The 19866-nt window shown below is 53.8% G+C and overlaps 1 protein-coding gene across 1 annotated transcript; it reads right to left on the bottom strand.

Moving 5' to 3' along the window:
• Positions 1-1482: 1482 nt before the first annotated feature.
• Ahdc1 (AT-hook DNA binding motif containing 1) lies at positions 1483-18153 on the bottom strand. The gene is made up of 2 exons (XM_090335467.1): positions 13239-18153; positions 1483-1689 (listed from the first exon to the last, which is right to left on the bottom strand). The coding sequence occupies exon 1, from the start codon at positions 18082-18084 to the stop codon at positions 13282-13284; it is 4803 nt and encodes a 1600-aa protein (XP_090191593.1). The 5' UTR covers positions 18085-18153; the 3' UTR covers positions 1483-1689; positions 13239-13281.
• Positions 18154-19866: the final 1713 nt, after the last annotated feature.

Genomic DNA, 19866 nt, shown 5'->3' with positions numbered 1-19866 from the left:
CTCCACCACTAGGCCAAATATCCCGCCCCTGTGTCAAACTTTTATCTCCAAGTAACCACCAAAAAGAAAAAGAACAAGAAAAAGCCAGAAGTAGAGCTGTGGCTCAAATGATAGAGCATTAGCCATGAGAGAAAAAAAAAAGTCAGGTACAGGGTCTAGGACTTGAGTTCAAGTCCCAAACAACAACAACCAAAAGAGCAAAAAGATAGTTAAGTTATTGGTGTGGCTCAAGTAGTAAAGTGCCAACTGAGCAAGCATAGAGGTCTTGAGTTCAAGCTCTTCCCCCCACACCTAAAAAAAGAAATGAAAAAAAAAGAAAAAGAAAAAGAAATGTGGGGGCTTGGGCCAGGAGTTTGACCTAGTGGTAGAGTGTTTGCCTAGCATGCACAAAGACCTGGGTTCGATTCCTTGGTACCACATACATAGAAAAAAGCCAGAAGTGGTACTGTGGCTCAAGTGGTAGAGCTCGAGCCTTGAGAAAACCCAAGGACAGTGCTCAGGCCCTGAGCCCAAGCCCAGGACTGGCAAAACAAAAACAAAACAAATAACAACAAAGAAAGAAATGTGGGGGCTAACAGCCCAGAGACATAGAACAAATGAAGGCAGAGTCCTGAGCCCAGGGCTGGAGTGAGGGAGTCTAGAAGAGGAAATGCAAGACCAGGCATAATGGAGGGATTTTCCCCAGGGAGAATCTGGTCTCTCCTCTGTTTCTCCCCACAAGTCCTTGGGCAAAATGAAGATCAAGAGGTAGAATTTTCTTCACATTTAGGGAAGAATGCATGGATTGGGGTCAGGAAAGTCCTGGAGACCAAAACAGTGGTAAGGGTAAGGGGGTTGTGGCAGTGGGGGGGTTGGTGTCAGAGGCAGGAGAGCTCAAGGCCTATAGTAGAATGCAGGAGAAGAGGGGACCCCAGATTCCAAGCAGATGTTGGATGTAGCAGGGAACATATGTAGGTATTTCAATTCCTCTGGGGAACCAGTGGCTGGTGACAAAACCCAGCTGTGTGCCTTCCACTCCACCCACCCTCACTCACCCCCTTTCACAAGACACAATTTTTTTTTTTTTTGCTTTTTTTCATTTCTTTTTAATACAAACTTGGATCTTTGGGTGTGTCCTGCCAACAGAAAGCAACAACAACAACAGAAGAGAAAACCCAAAAGAGTGAAAAATAAGGGAAAAGAAAAAAAAAAGCTCCCGTAAGAGGTTCTTCTCCCTCCCCCCACCATGCGAATTTGCACACCACGGGACCACAGCAGGTTTACAGAATGCAATATACAATCCACGATTTATAATAAAACAGTATATACAATAAATAGGATATTGTTCATTTTTGTCAAACGACCTGTAGATAAATTTCTCAGTGCATACTTGCAGGGCCTCTGGACCCCTGGAGGCCCCGCTTGCAACCTCTTGCACACGCACTCTCTCTCGCTCTTTTTTTTTTTTTTTTGTCTTTTTCTAAAACTGTGTGTGTGTGTGTGTTGTTTTTTTTTTTTGTCTTTAAGTTTTGTACATTTTTAAAAAGTATTTACAATTGCTGGTTTTGTGCAGAAAGGGCTCACCTTCGGCTTCTGCGTGGAGGAGATGGGCAGGGAGGGTTGGGGTTGGGGTGGGAGGCAAAGGGCAGGCTTTCCTGCCAAAGGGCATTGTGGACACTAGGAGGGGTCTTGGCGTTGGTTTTCTGAAAGCTGCAAAGAAACACAAGAGAAGAGGCAGCGACGTCAGTAGCAGGCAGACACGGAACCTCTAGACTAGGGAGACTGAGTCCTCCATTCCCACCATTCTGGGAAAAGCCAAGCCCATTGTTTCTTCCCCCAGATCTAGCTCCCACATGACTTTGGGATTATGTGTGGCCATCTGAATTCAATTTCTCTCTGTAATACAAGCATGCATAATCCCACATTAGAGGTGATAGCTGGGCTGAGAGAGGTGTACAAACCTACAGGCAGTAGGTTTGTAAAGAGCTTGGGCTCTTGGAGTTAGGGTACAGCCGAGTTCAAATGCAAGCACTACCATTTAAGAGCTCTGAGACAGCGGGGGTGAGTTGGGCTTCTGCGAGCCTCCAGTTATCAGTAAAAAGGGGGTAACTAGAGTTGGGAATGGTGGCACTCAGGAGTGTGAGGCAGGAGAATATCCAGTTTTAGGTCAGTCTGGATGACAAAGCAAGGCTCTGTCTCAACAAAACAAGTCACAACAAAACAAAACACTAAGCGGGGTGGGTATTACAACCACCCCCAGAGATCTGTTGGCAGGATTCAGTATCTTAAGGCAGAGGAAGGCTGAACACAAATGCATAATAAACATAGTACCACTTGCTATTATTTTCCTGGGGCCAGTTAGGGCTCTCCAAATCTCAGTTTCCTAATGTCACAACGAGTTCATTTAGTAATTATTTTCCCCACCTAGGCTGTTGTGAGGAACACTACCGGGAGGACAGACTCAGCACAGCACAGCTGTGAACCAGTGCTTCCATGTTCTCTAAATCTAACCCTTTTCCTAGCCCTACCTATCCCATTCTGTTCCTTAGAGAGAGAGGTGCTGAGGAAGTCTGTCTGAATGAAGAAAAGTGCCCAGCAGGCTGCCATCTGTGTTTGGTGGAACGCTGCCTTCCAGAAGCTCAGACGCTCCCCAGGTCCACTCCGAGTTGCATCTTCTTCTTAGGCAGCCCCAATCACGTTTGGGAGAGCAAACCTCCCTATCCACAGCCCCAGCCAGGCTAGACCCTCTAGATTCACAGCTTTGAACCAGGAGGAAGGACCGAGCTGCCCAGAACGGGGTCAGCTTGGTAATTTCTCAGTCTGCCTGCCTCTCCCGCCCCCAGCATGTGCCACTTCCTCAGGATTAGGGACAGGGATGGGGGTGCTAAAAGTACATCTTAAGCCTCTTCTGTGAGCCCTCCGTCCTCCCTGCCGGCCTCTCTCCTCCCCTGTACTTTCTTGGCTTCCCTTCCAATGGCCACATTGACATTCTGCTCAGCCGCAGCTGCTGTCTGCTGGGCAGTCAGCCCCGGGGACGACTTTTGTCCCAAGGCTGGACTTGCCAGGACACCCCCAAGAGTTAGGGGATCAGGCGGACTCCTGAAGGGCAAGGAACACCCAATCCCGCTAACTGGATTAGGCATTGGTAGCCACTGTCACACTGGCAGGGTCCATGGCAGACAGGGTCAGCAGTGCCTGTGAGGTGGCAACCGGGGAGGGAAGCAAAAAGTAGCTCCTGGTCTGTGCAGTGAGGTGACAAGCAGGACCACTTGCAGAGATTGGGGGCAGGAGTATGTTCTCTGGGGTACAGCTCGGGGGTGGGGCCAAGGCCTCTATCTCGAAGCTAACTTTATTTATCGCAGGTGAAGGACAGTGGCCAAGCTGGGTAACTAGCGAGAGGGGAGATTTACGGTGGGCTGTTCCAAACACTCTGCACATCAACCACGATGAACCTCAGCTTTCCCCCCAAGGGCCTGGGGCAGGAAGAGAGGTTCTGCACAAATCCCTGCCTCTCCCACCCCCACCAGCCCTCAGCCACTGCCAGTGACCCTCTACCAAGCCAGGTCTCCATGGTGATCTCAGCCCAGCAGGCGGCTTCTGCCAGAACCTTCCTGCGGTGCCCGCGGCCAGGCAGCAGGAGGCTTTCTCACCCTCTGCTAAGCCGCCCAGTGTGTCTCACCTTCCTCCTCCCAGCGCCCTCCCAGCTTTCAGGACTTGGCCAGCCACAGACTCTGGCAGAATCTGAGAGATGATGGGGGTAGGGAAGGGAAAAGGGAGAAGGCTAAGGCTGCATACAACTCACATCCCACTAGACTCAACTGTTCATGCTAGAGAGCCAAACGCTAGGGTGCCAGGCACTAGACACAGGCAGGAGACACAGGACAGTTTTGGTCCTGCCTTTGAGAGGCTCATGCAAAGACCTAAGATAAGGTACTTTATGCAGGGAGATGAGGAAGAACCAGGCGAGGGAGCACCTAGCACAATCTTGGCAGAAGGTCCCATGGCTCTTGGTTCACCGTTGAATGCTCAGTGGTGTCTCAAATGCATGGACTGGATGACAGAGCCAAGACTGATTAGAGGCAGGTCAGCATGTCAAGGTCCAGCTCAGCTCTTGTGCACCTCCAGGATGCCTCCTTAGAGCACCCTGTTACCATAGCTACCGGTGTACTTGTCATTCTCTCCAGGGCACAGGCCTGCAGGTGGTACCTCTGTACTCTCAATCCCAGCATGCACCTGGCCCCAGAACACCAACCACTGTTCCTAAGACTTAACCTTTTAGGAACTCTGCAAGGAACTTCAGAGCCACAGTCCACCAAGTCCTCAGGTCTAAAGTGTTCAAATCTGAGGTGCCATAGCTGTCAGTGCCTCTTGCCTGGTAGTGGGAGTAGGCTTGGGAGGTGCTACAAGGTAGCTGAGTTGAGATTCAAAGGGCTCTCAGGGGATATCCCCTGAGAGCTGGTCTCTCCCTAAAAGAAGGCTAAACTTGGGGCTGGGAGTTTGGCCTAGTGGTAGAGTGTTTGCCTAGCATGTACGGTGACTGGGATTCGATTCCTCTGTACCACATACATAGAAAAATGCCAGAAGTGGTACTGTAGCTCAAGTGGTAGAGCTCTAGCCTTTAGAAAACCCAAGGACAAAGCTCAGGCCCTGAGCCTAAAAGCCCAGGACTGGCAAAGAAAAAAAAAAAAAAAAAAAAGGCTAAACTTGCACATTTACTTAAGCAATCAGCAAACATGAATTCCTGCTCACTGTCAGGGCACATGATAAGATTAAACCTCTACTACTTTCTGCCTCAAGAAGGGAGGGAGTTTCATGACAAATAGGAGCAGAAAGCAAAGTGTATAAAAATGAGATTAATTCGCTGGATGACCTAGAACAAGGCCCTTCCTTCTCTGGGCTTCAATCAGGCTCTGGTGACTTACATCTGTAATCCTAGCTACTCAGGAGGCTGAGATCTGAGGATTGTGGTTCGAAGCCAGCCCGGCAGGAAACTCTGTGAGACTCTTATCGCCAATAAACTACTCATGAAAGCCGGAAGTGGCAATGTTGCTCAAGTGGTAAAGTGTAAGCCTTGAGCAAAAGAAGCCCAGGGACAACACCCAGGCCCAAGCGCCAGAACCAGGGGGGGGAAAAAAAAAAAAGAGGGCTCAAACAGGTAATAAGGGGGATCTTCAGGAGCCAAGATGGCTCTCCAAGGACCACAGCTGCCCGAAGAGCCTCCAGGTATTTCCAGGCTGTCAAGCCTGAGCCACCTAAATGCAGAGATACCATTTCAGAGCTCAGACCACACTTGACTGGCAGAAATAACATCGGGTAGGGTGGGCATGGCACCTATGACGTCTCACAAGGAGGTTCCCAACTGGGGAGGGGGGCAGGGTGTGGGGGTTCTCTCCTTAGTTTTTAAAAATCGGTGTCTACTACTGGTCAGAGGCACTCTTTAATCTCTGGTTCTGCCAGTCACTTCCCATGCTTTATCTGCTGCTGGAGACCTAAAATGCTAGTGACACCCCAGAGTTCACATCCATGGATACCTCAAACCTTGTGTGAACATTTGTGTCTGCCACACCCCACAGCATCATATTCCTATTATAACTACCTCCCCCATACACACACAATTTTCCCACTCTTCCACTTAGGGGTGTCCTCTATGTAAAGACTGGACCAGTCTAGAACAGTCCTGTAAATGGGCTTCTAAAAGCTGATGGTCTGTACCAGCTTACTTACATGACCCTTGCCCACTTTCCACACCTCCCTCTCTCATGATTCTCTCATTCTCCCTGCTCATCTTTGACTCAAGTTAGAAGACAGATCCATTCCCTGACCTGTCCCAGGCATAATGAGACACCGGGGTGGGGAGATGGTAGAAGAGATGAGTAAGTGGCCCAAAGGGGTTGCTGGCCAGTGAGCACATTCCCAAGAAGGGCTGTCACCATGCACACAGGGCCAGAGACAATTGTGCCTTGGAGGAGAAGTCAGTGATGATAGAAATTGGCAGGTGGGAAGACCACAGTGGATAGGAGAGGATAAGGCAGGCCAGGGAAGAGTGAAAGCAACAGGGAACCCTCAGGAAAGACCCCTTCGGTAGTACCCTCCTCACTACATTCTCTTGTCGGGCAAGGAAGGCAAGGCTGCAAGAGAGGACAGCATATGAGCCCTGAGTACCTTCCAAGACAGGCCTGTACTTTGCAGGAAGGAGGCTGGAGAGGAAGGATGCAATCAAAAGGTGTGAAGCATGGAGTTGCAGGAGCAGATGTGCTTTAATCAATTCATCCAATAAATATTTTAGGGGCTCCAGACACCATGCGTCTAAAAATACTGAACAATAAGCACTTTGGCAGCCATGGTGGGGAGAATGGACTCCAGCGGGGGAGGCTCTGAAGCCAGGACCTGTTTCTGGTCTCCAGGAAGACCTTGCTGTCTGCCCCACTCAGGTGGCTCAGGAGAGTGGAAGTTTTTAATGAATCCCTGTTCATAGACTGCAAGTCCCCCAGGGCAGGGCCTTGCCCATCCGCTGAGCAGGACACTGCTTAGCCCAGAGCAGGGTGCAGTTCCCATGTGCTGAATAGATTCCCCCACTCCCCCCACCCTCTAGGCCCAGACGCAGGGCAGTATTGCTGCAAGGGTTATAATGAGAAAACAGCAGGCAAAGTGCCCTGGGGGAAGATGGGGACATCTTACAAAGTTCCTAAGAGTTTTCCAATTATTTATATTGGGAGAGAGGACTGGTAAGAATAAATGTGGGCAAGGTTTCTGGCTGACCGAGGTCCCTTTTTTTTTTTGGTGGGTCATGGGGCTTGAACTCAGCCTGGGCACTGTCCCTGACCTCTTCAGCTCAAGGTTACCACCCTACCCTTGGGCCCGGGAGCTGTCCCTGAGCTCTTCAGCTCAAGACTACCACCCTACCTTTGAGCCAAGCCCCATTTCCCATTTTCTAGAGGTTAATTGGAGATAAGAGTCTCAGGTCCTTTAGTGCCTGGACTGGCTTTGAACCTTGATCCTCAGATCTCAGCTTCCAAGTAGCTAGGATTACAGGTGAGAGCCACCACCCTGGCTCCAAGATCATTTTGGAGTCTTGGTCTTATAGTTCACTAGGCTTTGGGTACTTTGGGGTGGGGCTTACCTTATCCCTAGGACCTCCTTCCCAAGAGGTCCTGGGAAGGCAGTGTCTGAAGCAAGGCACTCGGGGGTATGGGGCATTTCAAAACTTGCCTTCAAAGACCCTATGCCCATGAAAAACAAGGTCGTTGTTGGAGGGCAGCAGGCAACAGAAGGTGGAGGACTAGATCTGGCCTGAGTGAAGGCCCAGAAGCTTGAGAGGTGTGGGAGGCACACACAGGTTCTGTGGGGTTCTTCATCCACCATCCACCCCCATCTTCCACACACTGACTGCAAGCTTGCTGGGAGCCAGGACCCTGCTACGTGCTTCCTTCACATGTAATCTCTTAATTCCTACCCGAGATGCAGAGCGGAGTGACTCACTACTAGGTCACCTGGGGGATAAGGGATGGAACCACATTGTGCACATTGGCCTGTCTGTGACTACCGGTAGGCTTTTAGCCATTGTCCTTCAGTTTGGGGGTTCTGCTCTGGGTTGCAGGGTGCTAGGAGAGAAGCAAGAGAGGGCATGTTCATGGAGATGGTATTTCCAGGAAACAGGGTACACAGAACAAGACCCAGCCTATCTATACACAGCTGTGAGAAGAGCAAGAGATAGGATTAGAGGGAGGATGGCCTCATAGCAGGGAGAAGAACAGGAGTCCAGAAGAGGCAGGGAAGGACTGGTTGAGCCATGACGTGAGGCTTCTCATTCAGAGCCAGAGGCAAGATCAAGTGACCTCTCAAGGATTCAAGACAGAGACAGGGCTCTGAGCAGCCAGGCCTGGCCCATGCTTGAGCATGCCTGCTGACCCTGGCTGGAGGGTGGCCTTGGAAACTGCCTCCTGCTCTGGTTAGAGCCCAGCTGGTGTAACCTTGGAGGACCTGTGACATTTCTCGTGGCCTCAGTTCCAGGCCTGAGCAGGAGGGAGTAGGGAGGGGAGAGAGGCACCAGAGATTCTCAAATACCTAACAGGCCCTTCCTACTTCTCATCCCCACTCCAAGGGTCTGGTATCACTGATCTTTAGCCTATAAGGTCCCAGTCCAGTCAGTCTGCCTTGCTTTTATTTTTTTTGGCCATCCTGGCACTTGAATTCAGGGCCTGAGCACTGTCCTTGGGCTTTCTCAAAGCTATCGCTTTACTACTTGAGCCACAACACCACTTCCAGCGTTTCCTGTGTATGTGGTACTGAGGAATCGAACCCAGGGCTTTGTGCATGCTAGGCAAGCACTCTTACCAGTAGGCCACACTCTGGGCCCCTTGCTTTGTTTTCATGTAAGGGAAGAGAAAATGTCTGTGGGGAGCCAGGAGTTTGTCCTAGTGGCAAGAGTGCTTGCCTAGCATGCATGAGGACCTGGATTCAATTCCCCGGTACCACATACATAGAAAAGGCTGGAAATGGTGTTGGGGCTCAAATGGGAGAGCATTAGCCCTGAGAAAGCCCAAGGACAGTGTTCAGACCCCGAGTTCAAGCCCTGGGCGGCGGGGGGAAATGTCTGTGTGGGTCCAAAGCCTATCTACCGTGACAAGTCTCCTGTCTCTTTCCTGTCAGTCACAGCTCTCAACCCAGCCATGCCCAACATTCCCTAGTCTCTTGACCTTTCATCCTATACTGGCACTGCCAGGTGACCTGCCCGAAGTGCCCTTCTCTGTTGCCAAAGCTCGCCCGTTCTTCAAGGTCAACTTCAAGTGCAGTTTCTTCCACAGACGCACACTATCTAACTTGTCTGTCAGTTTGCAGACTGGGAAGCCAGGAGTGGAGTGGAGAGCAAAGGAGCAGCCATGTGGCAGGCCCCAAGATAGAAGTGCATTCATTCCAAATCTGGCTCCACCATTTGCTAACTACAGATCCTCCAGGCAGGGTTTGTCTCCTCCTTTCTTAACCTTTCTGTGGGGGGCTGCTGTGGGAAATGGTGCACAAAGGGGCAAAGGGCCCAGGCCAAATCTATGTCCCTTTTTTTACTAAGTAGCCAGAGGGATGACACTCACAGCCTGCCGCAGTCCTCCCAGGAAGCACTTCCTTCCCTGTGTGCTTCTATTTTTTTTTTTTTTTGCCAGTATTGGAGTATGAACTCAGGGGTTAGGCACTTAACTTTTCCACTCTGAGCCATAGCTCCACTTCTGCCTTTTTGGTGGGTAGCTCGAGAAAAGAGTCTCACAGACTTTCCTGTCCAAGCTGGCTTAGAACTGAAATCCTCAGATCTTAGCCTCCCAAGTAACTAGGATTACATATGTGAGCCACTGGCACCTCCCATGGCCTTTCTTTTGTTGGTGGTCATGGGACTTGAACTCAGAGCTTGGGCAATGACTCTGAGCTCCTTTTTTTTTTTTTTTGGCCAGTCCTGGGCTTGGGCTCAGAGCCTGAGCACTGTCCTTGGGCTTTCTCAAGACTAGAGCTCTACTGCTTGAGCCACAGTAACACTTCTGGTTTTTTCTATGTATGTGGTACCGAGGAATCAAACCTGGACCTTCATGCATGCTAGGCAAGCACTCTACCACTGGAGCCATGGCACCACTTCCTATTTTTGAGTGGTTAATTGGCGATTAACCTCTCAATGGGAATCTCAGGGGAACTTTTCAGTCTGGGCTGACTTTGAACTAAGATTCTCAGATCTTAGCCTCCTGAGTAGCTAGGATTACAGGCATAAGCCACCAGCCTGGCTTTTTGTTTCTAGGTTCTTTGTGTACTTGCTTTTTAGCTTCCTTGGGTAGATGCTGAATTTGAGGACAGGGACCATATCTGCTTTGTTTCCCCAGCACCTGGCATTCAATGAGCAGGGCGAGGCTCAAGAGTCATGGGTAAGCTGAATTATTGTTTCCCTAGTGCCCAGTGTCAAAACTGCTCACTGCCTGTTGGCGAGTGAGCGTGTCATTGTCTTCTCTGCTTAAGCCCTTTGTTGACAGTGTGACTCCCTCTATTAATTCTTCCTCACTACTCTCCTCCCTAATCCCCCACACTTTCTCACTGCCATCCTGGCACTAGCGAAGGTAGCTGGTGTGCCATCTTAGCTGAAGCAGGGAAGAGCGCTCCTGGTCAATATCTCTGCCTGTCTGAACCACTGAGCCCCACACTCCAGCCAAGAACCTTCTCTTCAGTGGTTCCCCGTGTGCCTTGATTTGAATAATTCAAACTCCTTGCAACACCCTGTCTGCCTTGCCTTCATTTCATTTTAGTGTCTTCCTATTATTTTCTTAGGACGGAGCCCTTTTCTGCCTGCCTCAAGGCTGCACACACTGATGGTCCCTCTGCCCACGACGAGTGCAGCATGTAGCCTTCTTGTTCTTTGGGCTGCAGCCACAAGGTCTGGGCAGTCTGTTGCAGGTTCTCATAATCCCCTGGCTTCCTTTTTCCTCATACTGCCCTTCCCATGGCAGTGACTACCAAATGCTCTGTATCGTTCTGCTTACTGTCTTTCCCTCTAACCAAAAGCTGCCTGAGGACCAAGTGCCTCACCTGTGGTGTTCACTCTGGTGCCCCACTGACTGGCACGCAGAGGGTGCTGTGCAGATGTCTCTGGAACAACTGCATGCATTGGCTTGAGGACAGTGCTGTTAACTCGCAGCCCTGGGCGGGGAGCAGGCCAGAATGTGGGGCTGGATGGCATCCCAGTTCCTCCTGTGTGCAGGCCTCACTGGGTGGTTCCATTATGCACTGCACTGAGCTGTGACCTGCCCAAACACCCAGCCCCCACACCCGTCCGTCTTTTTTTTTTTTTTCTTCCCTCACCCAAAGCCTGGGAGGAACAGTTTTTGGATTATTCACATTTCTGGATTATCCATGAGACATCTTTCTTCCCTCCAGTGAGAAGGAGCAAGAGTTTGACATTTTAAACCCTAAGCAGCTTCTCTCAGACCTGCTTCAGATCTGTGGCTCTGCCGCTTACAGTGAGAGATGGGGAATGGAAGGCCATTTTAATCTTGGCCTGGCTGCATTAGGAAGGAAAATCTGCTGCCAAGAAAAAAGGAAGGGAGGGGGGAGTTGGATCCATTGTCTCTGCCAGGCAGAATGGTAAGCCTAAGAGATGATTGAGGTCAATTTCCTGGAACAGATGGGGAAATGGAGGCAAGAGTGGGGCAAGAGCTTGACTAAGAGCATATAGCAAGCTCGTGGCCCACTGGAGACTGGTCTCCCCCACTGGCCTCTGGCTCCCTACTGCTTCTCTTTGTCACCCTCAGGCACCAGGGCAGCTGGAGTCTAGCAGAGAATGGGTGGTAAGTTCCCTCTGACTGAACTTCAGGACCCAGAGCCACTCTGGCCTTGAATGGCCTCCTCAGAGCAGAGCTGGGGCTTTCCAGGAGGGCAGCGCATCCATCCCCAGGAAAAGAAACTCCCTGGAGGCTTTGGAGCAGCAGAGACAAAGGGTGAGGGTCTCACATGTGTCCCCAAATCGAATTCACTCACTGGCTGTTACTACGTTTGTGACAGGTATTTGTTGTCTAAAAACACAACTATTTTGAAACAGGTTGTGCTGCAAAATACCATTTCTTTAACCTTATTCCTTTTGAACATTTTTTTTGGGGGGGGGCCAGTTCCAGGGCTTGAACTCAGGGCCTAAGCACTGTCCTTGGGCTTTCTCAAAACTGGAGCTCTACCACTTGAGCCTCAGCACCACTTCCAGCTTTTTTCTATGTTTGTGGTAATGAGGAATCGAACCCAGGTCTTTGTGCATGCTAGGCAGGAACTCTACCACTAGGCCAAACTCTTAGCCCAAACCAATGTTTTTTTGTTTTGTTTTGTTTTTTGCCAGTCGTGGGCTTGAACTCAGGGACTAAGCATAATCCTTGTTTTTTGTTTGTTTTTTTCCTCAAGGCTAGAGCCCTACCACTTGAGCTACAGCACTACTTCTGGCTTTTTCTATGTATGCGGTACTGAGGAATCAAACCTGGGTTTTGGTGCATTCTAGGCAAGTACTCTAACATTAGGCCAAACTCCTGGCCTTTTTTTTTTTTGGTGGGTCATGGGGCTTGTACTTAGTCTGGGCATTGTCCCTGAGCTCTACAGCTCAAGGCTACCGATCTATCCTCAAGCCAAGCCCCACTTCCCATTTTCTATAGGTTAACTGGAGATAAGAGTCTTAGGTCCTTTTGTGCTCCTAGCTGGCTTTGAACCTTGATCCTCCGATCTCAGCAACCTGAGTAGCTAGGATTATAGGCATGAGCCATCATACCCGCTCCCAGGCTTATATTTTTTTTTTCTAAGATGCAAAATCTTTTCTTGGTATACAGGTATACACATACATGTGCGTGTGCTGGGGCTTGAACTCAGAACCTTTGAATTCTCCCTTGGCTTTTTTGCTCAAGGCTAGTGCTTGAGCCATACTTTTACCTTCAGCTTTTTGCTGGTTAATTAGAGACCAAGAATTTTCAGCCTGGGCGGAAACTGCCATTTTCAAGTTGTCATCTTCCAGGTCTCAGCCTCCTGAGTAGCCAGGATCATAGGTCTGAGACACTTAGCACCAGACACCCACCACCTTCCAAGATTTAACTGGTCTTTAGTATGAGGAAAAGGACTGACTGTAGGGTCAAAACACCCTACCTGAGACAGAGTTATTGGTGGCAGGTTGCCAGGGACAGTTGGTCCCTGTGTGAATCCCCTGATCATACTGAGCCTACCTGAGGCCAAAGATATTGAAAAATAGCTTTTGAAGATACTGGAGGAGACAAGTAGGTCTCCGGGTCATTCTGCAAAAACACTTGAAGACTGAGTACATATGAGTTACACCAAGAGTGGACCTGGAACTCTGGATTAGCCCTGTGTGCATGACAGACCTACTTCTTCTCCCTTCCTTCCCTTGTGAAAGATCAAGTGGTGAGAATTTCTTGCCCAAGGCTTAGCATGCAAGAGGGAAATATTTGTTCCATGAACCAAGCTGGGAGGTCCTATCTAGTCCATGTTTTCCCCACCATTCCAATGATCAGTATCTCCAAATGTCCTGCTGGGCTCCCACCCAAGCTCCATTTCAGCCCCAGGACTGTACAACTCATAATCCTGAGTCTCTCTTCCCTGCTGCCAGGTCCCCTACTTTGTCCTTGAATCCTACAGATGACGACAGATGAGTCCTGCTCATCTCTTTGTGCCTCTTCTTCCTGTCCACGTATTAACATCCTCAATTTTGCCCACTGCCCAGGCCTCTGCCCACTCCACCCCAATCCCAGACTCACCCAGGAACAAAACCTCACGGTCCAGTCGGCACTTCAGTCGGCACTACAGGGAGGTGACGGTGAACGTGTCCTCAGGGTGAGGTTCCGCCATGGGCCCCAGGAAGCTGCTCTTGGGGCCCCCACCCAGGCCAGGATGTGCCTGTGGCATAAAGCCTGGATACCTGTAGGCAGTGTCCTGCAGGGGCAGCAGCGAGTCCCTCGGCACAGGGGACAGGGTCAAGTCACTAAGGAGTGGGCAGCCATAGCCAGCAGCGGCTGCAGCAGGGCCACGGGGTGGACCCGGTGGCCGGGCCATCTCCAGTGACTCCTTGTCTGCCTTGGGCGTGGCCGGTGGGCTAGCCAGGTGAGGGGCGCTGAGGCACGCGGCCTCCGTCCTGCCCAGGAAGTCAGCCAGCAGCCCCGATCCCACCTTGCCTTCATAGGGTGGGCTACGGGCAGCAGAGCCTGGTGGGTACCAATAAGCTGTGCCCTTGCAGCTGGGGGAATCATAGTGGGGCTGGCCCAGTGGCAGGTCCCGGCAGCTCAGGTGGGCCTGGGCTGCAGCTGTGTGGCCCAGGCTGGCCCCCTGGAGCCCGTGCTTGAGGGGCTCACAGGCAGTCAGCTTCGAGGGTGGTGGCCGGAGCTCTTCCTTGAAGCCTAGTGTGGGTGAGCAGGTGGGCGAGTAAGCCTTCTGCAGGCCGGCATCGAACACCGTGGGTGGGTGGGCCAGTGGTGGGAAATGCTTGCCGTCGAGCTCGGGGGCACCCAGGCTGGGTGAGTCGCAGTGGAAGCCTTGCCCGAAAGTGCCGTCGGAAGGTGTGGATGGGTTCATGGAGTAGGGTCCCATGAAGTCACAGGGATCTCTCTCCCCCACACCGAAGGCCCTGGACTGGGAAGGCAGCGGAGACATGCTGCTGTCTCCGCTGTAGTAATCGAGGCCAAGGTCCGGGCTGTCCTGAAACAGCGGATTGACCGGCTGTGGCTTGGGGATGAATTTGGCTTTGGCTGCTGCACCACCTCTCTCCTTCTTGGCTGAGCAAGCCCCACCCCCACGACCACCCCGTGGTTGCCGGGGCCCGGTGCTCCTTTTGGATGGGTAGCCCGAGGCAGTGGCCGAGGCAGATGTGGAGAAGCCCAGATGTGAGGCTTCAAACAGGTCCACCTTCTTCCGCCGTCCACGGCCGGGCTTGGAGCTGCTCTGGAAGAGGACACTCTGGTTCCAGTTGTAGCCGGGGGCGGAGGAGGCCTCGTTCCAGTCCATCATCAGTTTCTCCAGGCTGGACAGGCTGGACTGGCCCTCGCTACTGGAGGCCTCGCTGTTGGCACGCCGAAAACCGCCGCCTCCGACAGGCTGATTGAACTGGGTGCTGTCAGAGGACGACTCGGAGAAGGTCTCGGACACGGTGGTCTGCTGCTTCACCTTCTGCGGCGTGTAGTTGGAGATGTCCAGGATCACGTTGGGCTCGCTGACGTGGCAGTCAAAACTGGGATTGTAGAGCTGACTAAAGGCCTCAGAGGCCCAGTCCAGGCCTCCGTAGCCCTGCCGGAAAGGCCACTGAGAAGCCCCCGCAAACTGCCGACAGGTCTCGGGCGAGGGCTGAAAGGAGGAGGAGGAGGAGGAGGAGGCGGCAGAGGCTGCGGAGGTGGCAGAAGCCGTGGTGCCCTTAGGCACCATGTAGCCACCAGGGGAGACGGTGCTGGCACGACTATCACAGCGCAGGGGTGTGGGGGCTGACCCAGAGAAGGGGGTACCTTCCGAGCTGTTGAAGAAAGAGGCCTTGCCAGGTGGCAGGCAGGGGCCCCCAGCAGGAGGGGGGGCATAGCCAGCACTGTGGGCACTGCTGGGAGAGGCGGGAAGGCTGTTGCCACTGCCATAGGCAAAGCTGCAGTCCTTGCTGTTAGCACAGTCCTGACCCGAAAAGGGCTTAGCTGGGGCGAACACACTTTGTCCAGTCCCGTAGCCACTGTACTGGGGAGGGTAGGTGTTGGCAGGGGGGTGGGTGGTGGGAGAGCGGGCCACAGCTGAAGGCGGGGGTGCCAACTTGGGGAAGGCCTCAGCCGCCCGACAGTCTGAAGTGGCTGGAGTTATCCCGTAGCTCGTGGCCCGTCCTGGAGGGAAGGTCTGACGACTGGAAAGAACAGGCTGGAAGGTGGGGTCTGCCCCACCCCCACTGCTGCCCACCGCCACTGGGCTGGCCTTGGCTCCCCGGCTGGGAAAGGTGGCCAGACCCCGTTGGGCAGGCAGGGCACTGGAGGGAGGCCCTGCATAGGTGCCTGATGCCTTCCGGGACTCTGGGCGAGAGGCTGAGAGGGCAAAGTCCAAGAGGTCAGAGGAGTCATCCGAATCCAGCAGTGAGCGAAAGTAGCCGGTGAAGAGGTTTTGGCGCTCCTGGCTGAGCTCCGTCTGGCCCGAGGGTGCGCCCGGGCTGTAGTAGCTGCCTCGGCCCGAAGCCCCACTCTCCAGCCCGGTGGAGGCAAACGCCCGGGCCTCGGCCCCCTGGAACCCACAGTTTCGGCCAGCTTGCCCGCCTGGGTGCCCATGGTGAGGGGCCCAGCCACCACCTTTGTCCCCAGCCCACTCAGCGCCTGCCTCTCCAAAGCCAGGGCCGCTGGGCACCTGGTCTGGAAACAGAGTCCCATTCTTCCGAGACCTCCTCTTGCGCTTAGGCTTGCCAGTCATGGCATCTACCTCCCCTCGGCCCCGTTTCCGGGGGTGCCCCAACTCAGTGAGGCCGGGACCCCCGACCCCAGGAGCTGCCACAGGTACCACCTTCTTTTTCTTGCCAATGCCCTCAAAGAAGTCACTGAAGGAGCATCGGGCTGCCTTGGCTGCATGACCCCCACCCCGGCCCCCAAAACCACCCGTTTTGCCCCCACGCCGTCGGAAACCCTGAACGCGATGCAGGAACTGGGAGATGCTCTGGGTGTCCGGGGCCTGGTGTACAGACTCGGGCTCGCTGGGGGTCCAGCAGCGGGGTGGGGAGCACCGCCCAGCGCACTGGCTCTGGCGGTTCAAGAAGGCCAGCTTGGCGAGGACGTCCGAGTACTCGGCCTTACTGTCATTGGCGTCAGCTGCGTAGGACGGCTGGGGAGAGGCCAGCTTTTGCTTCCGCCGCCGTCGTTTCTTCACTTCTGGTATGGCCAGGGTGGCCGCTGCCACGGTGGCCGCCTCGGCTGCCACCACTGTTGGCTCCTTGGGCTTGCCAGGACCCAGCAGCAGGTTCTTAGGCGGGCGACCGCGCTTCCGTTTAAGGATGATGGGCATCTCACCCGGTGGGAAGACCACTACCACGTTCCGCCCGTTGTTCTTCATCTTCAGCAGAGGCGTGGGCTCTGCTGACACGCGCAGGCCCAGCTCCTTGCCCTCTACGCTCAGGCTGCTGCTCAAGGATGACACTTTGTAGGTGGTCTTGTTCCGCCGCCCCAACGAGACAGGGATTTTGGCCATTTTCACCACCATGCGCCGAACACCCCGGCATTTACTCTTGCGGGTAGGGGCTCCTGGGGTCTGGGAGGACTCTGGCTCCAGCTCTGGGACTGGGCCTGGCAGGGCCGCAGGTGGTGGAGGCGGCGGCGGTGGGGGCTCAGCGAGGGCCGCCGCCAGCCCTGTAGACATAGGCAGGGGCAGCAGGCGGCCCTCAGGTCCAGCATCTGCCTTACGACCCCTGCCAGCTTTTCGCCGGCGACACAGAATCTTTGGCCTATCGGTGCGCCGCAAGGCGTACTTGGGGTGGCCCTCGGGCCCAGGAGGGCCATGGGGTGAGCACAAGTCCAGACGCAAGGGCTCAGCCAATGCGCAATGGCCCAGTGGCTGCTGGGGCTCCAGACGGCGCCCAGGGACATCCAGCAACTTAGGCAAGGGGTCCAGTGCCTGGGGATCAAGTAGCTGGGATTCTAGGGAGTCAGGAAGAGTATCCAGGGCCTGCAGCGCCAGGCTCGGCAGCCCCAGAGGATCAGCAAGAGGCTGCAGCGGGGGCAGCTCCAAAGCTTCCCCAAGTGGCTCCAGTGCCTGCGGGTCCAGGAAGCGGGGCTGGGGGTCCAGAAGCTGAGGCTCCGGCTCTGGCGATGGTGGCTCAAGGGCCTGGGCCTCCAGCAGTTGGGCCTCGGGGCAAGTAAGGGAGGCCAGCTCACTGAGGATGTCAGCGTCAGCGAGTTCAGAGTAATCAGGGCCATCCGGCTCGGACTCTGGGGGCAGACCAGTGGCTGCAGCTGCAGCTCCAGGACTATGGCCTTGACCAGGCTGAGGACTGTCTCTAGGTTCGGGCTCGGGCTCATAGAGGGGGTGGCCGGGTCGCTCTGACTTGGTGTGAGGGGTGGTGCGCTCCTCGGGACTGCGGATGCTGTTGGCCAGACTGGGTGAGGAGAAGAAGCTGTACTGCAGGTCCCCGGGTGGAGGGGCCGGGGGCCGGCTGAGCCGCAGCCCGCCGCAGTCCAGATGCACACCACTGTGCTGCAGGTCCTGCGAGAGCCGAGTCAGGTCCTTCATGATGTCAATCAGCTGTACCACCGGGCGCAGGTTCACACGGCCGTTGTCCCAGTGGCAACGGGAGTTGTTACCGTCTCCGGCCGGTGTGGGGCAGCGGGCCTGGGAGATGGGCCGGGCTGCCCGAGGGGGTAGTGGGTCGTCTCCTTTGGCAAGGACTGGTGGGCGCCGGGTACTGGGATCCCGACGTGGGGGTGGGCGTGGATTCTCAGAGAAGGTGTGGGTGGAGAAGGCCTTGTCAGGTGGGCTGGCAGGAGGCCTGGTAGGAAGTAAGGGCCGGGGGGTGGGGGGACCGCTGGGGTAGTACTTGGGCTCCCGGAGGTAGTCAGGAGAGCTGCACACGGCACTGGAAGTCACCACCAGGCCCTGGGGCTTCACACGCATCCTGACCTTGTCCTCCGCGGGCCGCCGGGCGGGGCCGGGGCTGACATGAGGGTGCGAGAAGCCGGGACCAGGACCTGCCAGGGAAGAATAGCAGGAGATCCCACACTGAGCATCCTCAGAGCTTCCCACGCCAGAGAAGCCCCTGGGCCTCCCCACCATCTCATCCTCCTGGCTCCAGCCCTGCCCCAATCCGCCTGTGGGTCCCAGCCACCATGGCTCCAATGGACAACTGACCCCATGCTACATCCTGCGTCAGAGAGGCCCATTAGCTGGATGAGACGACCACTTCAGATCAATCTTAAGGGGAGGACCAGAAGGTCCTATAGTGGGCAAAGACTCCTTTTTGCCCCCATCCCAAGGACTCCAATAGAATGCCAGCCACTCACCCTCGGCTCTGCCGCCTGGGCTGTCACACTGGAAATCTCTGTGGACAACAAGACAGGCAACAGATCTGAATTCTCCATATGATTTCAACTCCTGCCCACCTGCCCACGTCTCCTCCAGGTCTCCCCCCCCCCACCAGCTCCCTCCAGTGTGCCCACCAAGCTGACCTGGGAGAGAAAGGGCCCCCGTGCCTGGGGGCTCTGCCAGTCGCTGGCTGTCAGCTGGGGATGTTGCAGAGCAACTTCGGCCTGAGCCCAGGCCTAGGAGTGTGGACAGCGCCTGGAAAGGACCATCGCAGCTCAGGTTTAGTGAGCACCTACTGCGCGCCAGGCACTGGGTGGGAAGCTGTCCAGGCATCGCTTCATTTAATTCTTCATACCAATCCTGTGAGGTAGGGGCTATTAATAACCCCATTTTACAGATGAAGAAATGGAGGCTCTTAGATGAAATAACTCCGTTCATTCACATACTCATTTGTGGGGTGCCTATTTTGTATAAGGACTGGATAAGCAGACATTGGTCAGATAATCATAAGTGATTTAATTATTAGTGGGATAAGAGCTGCAAAAAAAAAAAAAAGTTGAGAGTGCCTGAGGTCAGAGGTCTAGTAATCACTAGAGAGTCAACAATAAAAGTCCCTATTTGGGGGACACTTTCTCTCCTGCCAACAGTGGGCCAGATACTTAATATAGATTATCTCACCTAATCCCCCTTTGAATCTGAGATCAATCAATTATCCTCACCCATTTTTACGGAAATCATCTCCTGAAGGTCCTAAGTACCACGGGGTCTGTCCTAGTCACTGAACATCTCTCAACATCCAGAACAGCATGTGGGGAGCTAGAGGCCTAATTCAACAGTAGAGTGCCCGCCTCGTTAGTATCAAGTTGAGTTCAAGACCCAGTCCCCCCCACACACATAAAAGTCCAGAAAATACCAGAACAGAATGTGGCTCCCAGAAGTATTCAAAAAGACATTGGCTGGCTAGCTCCGGTGGCTCCTCCTTGTAATCCTAGCTATTCAAGAGATTGAGATCTGAGGATCACTGTTCTAAGCCAGCCTTGGCTGGAAAGTCTGTGAGACTCTTATCTCTAATGAAACACCAAAAAGCCAGAAGTAGAGCTATGGCTTGAGTGATAAAGTGCTAGCCTTGAGCAAAAAAGCTGAGACAAAGCACAGGCCCTAGGCGCAAGCCCCAGTACTGCTGCGCACGTACATGTATAGGTGTGTGCACGCACATACTGGCTGAAAAAATGACTATGGCACACAGAGCTATCAACTTTGCCTTTTCTCATGAAACGCTCTTCTCCTCTCTCTCTCCCTCTCTCTTTCTCTCTGTCTGTCTCTCTGTCTCTGTCTCTCTCTCTGCCAGTCCTGGGGCTTGAACTCAGGGCTTGA

This window comes from Megascapheus bottae, chromosome 6 (assembly GCF_031878675.1).
Source record: "Megascapheus bottae isolate mThoBot1 chromosome 6, mThoBot2.hap1, whole genome shotgun sequence".
Classification (NCBI taxonomy): Eukaryota; Metazoa; Chordata; class Mammalia; order Rodentia; family Geomyidae; genus Megascapheus; species Megascapheus bottae.
Note: the sequence above shows the minus strand (reverse complement) of the source record. Positions and strands in the feature narration are given on the sequence as shown.

Excerpts from the sequence above, each read along its gene's own strand:
- Ahdc1 (XM_090335467.1), bottom strand. The coding sequence starts at position 18,084 with ATGCGTGTGAAGCCCCAGGGCCTGGTGGTGACTTCCAGTGCCGTGTGC.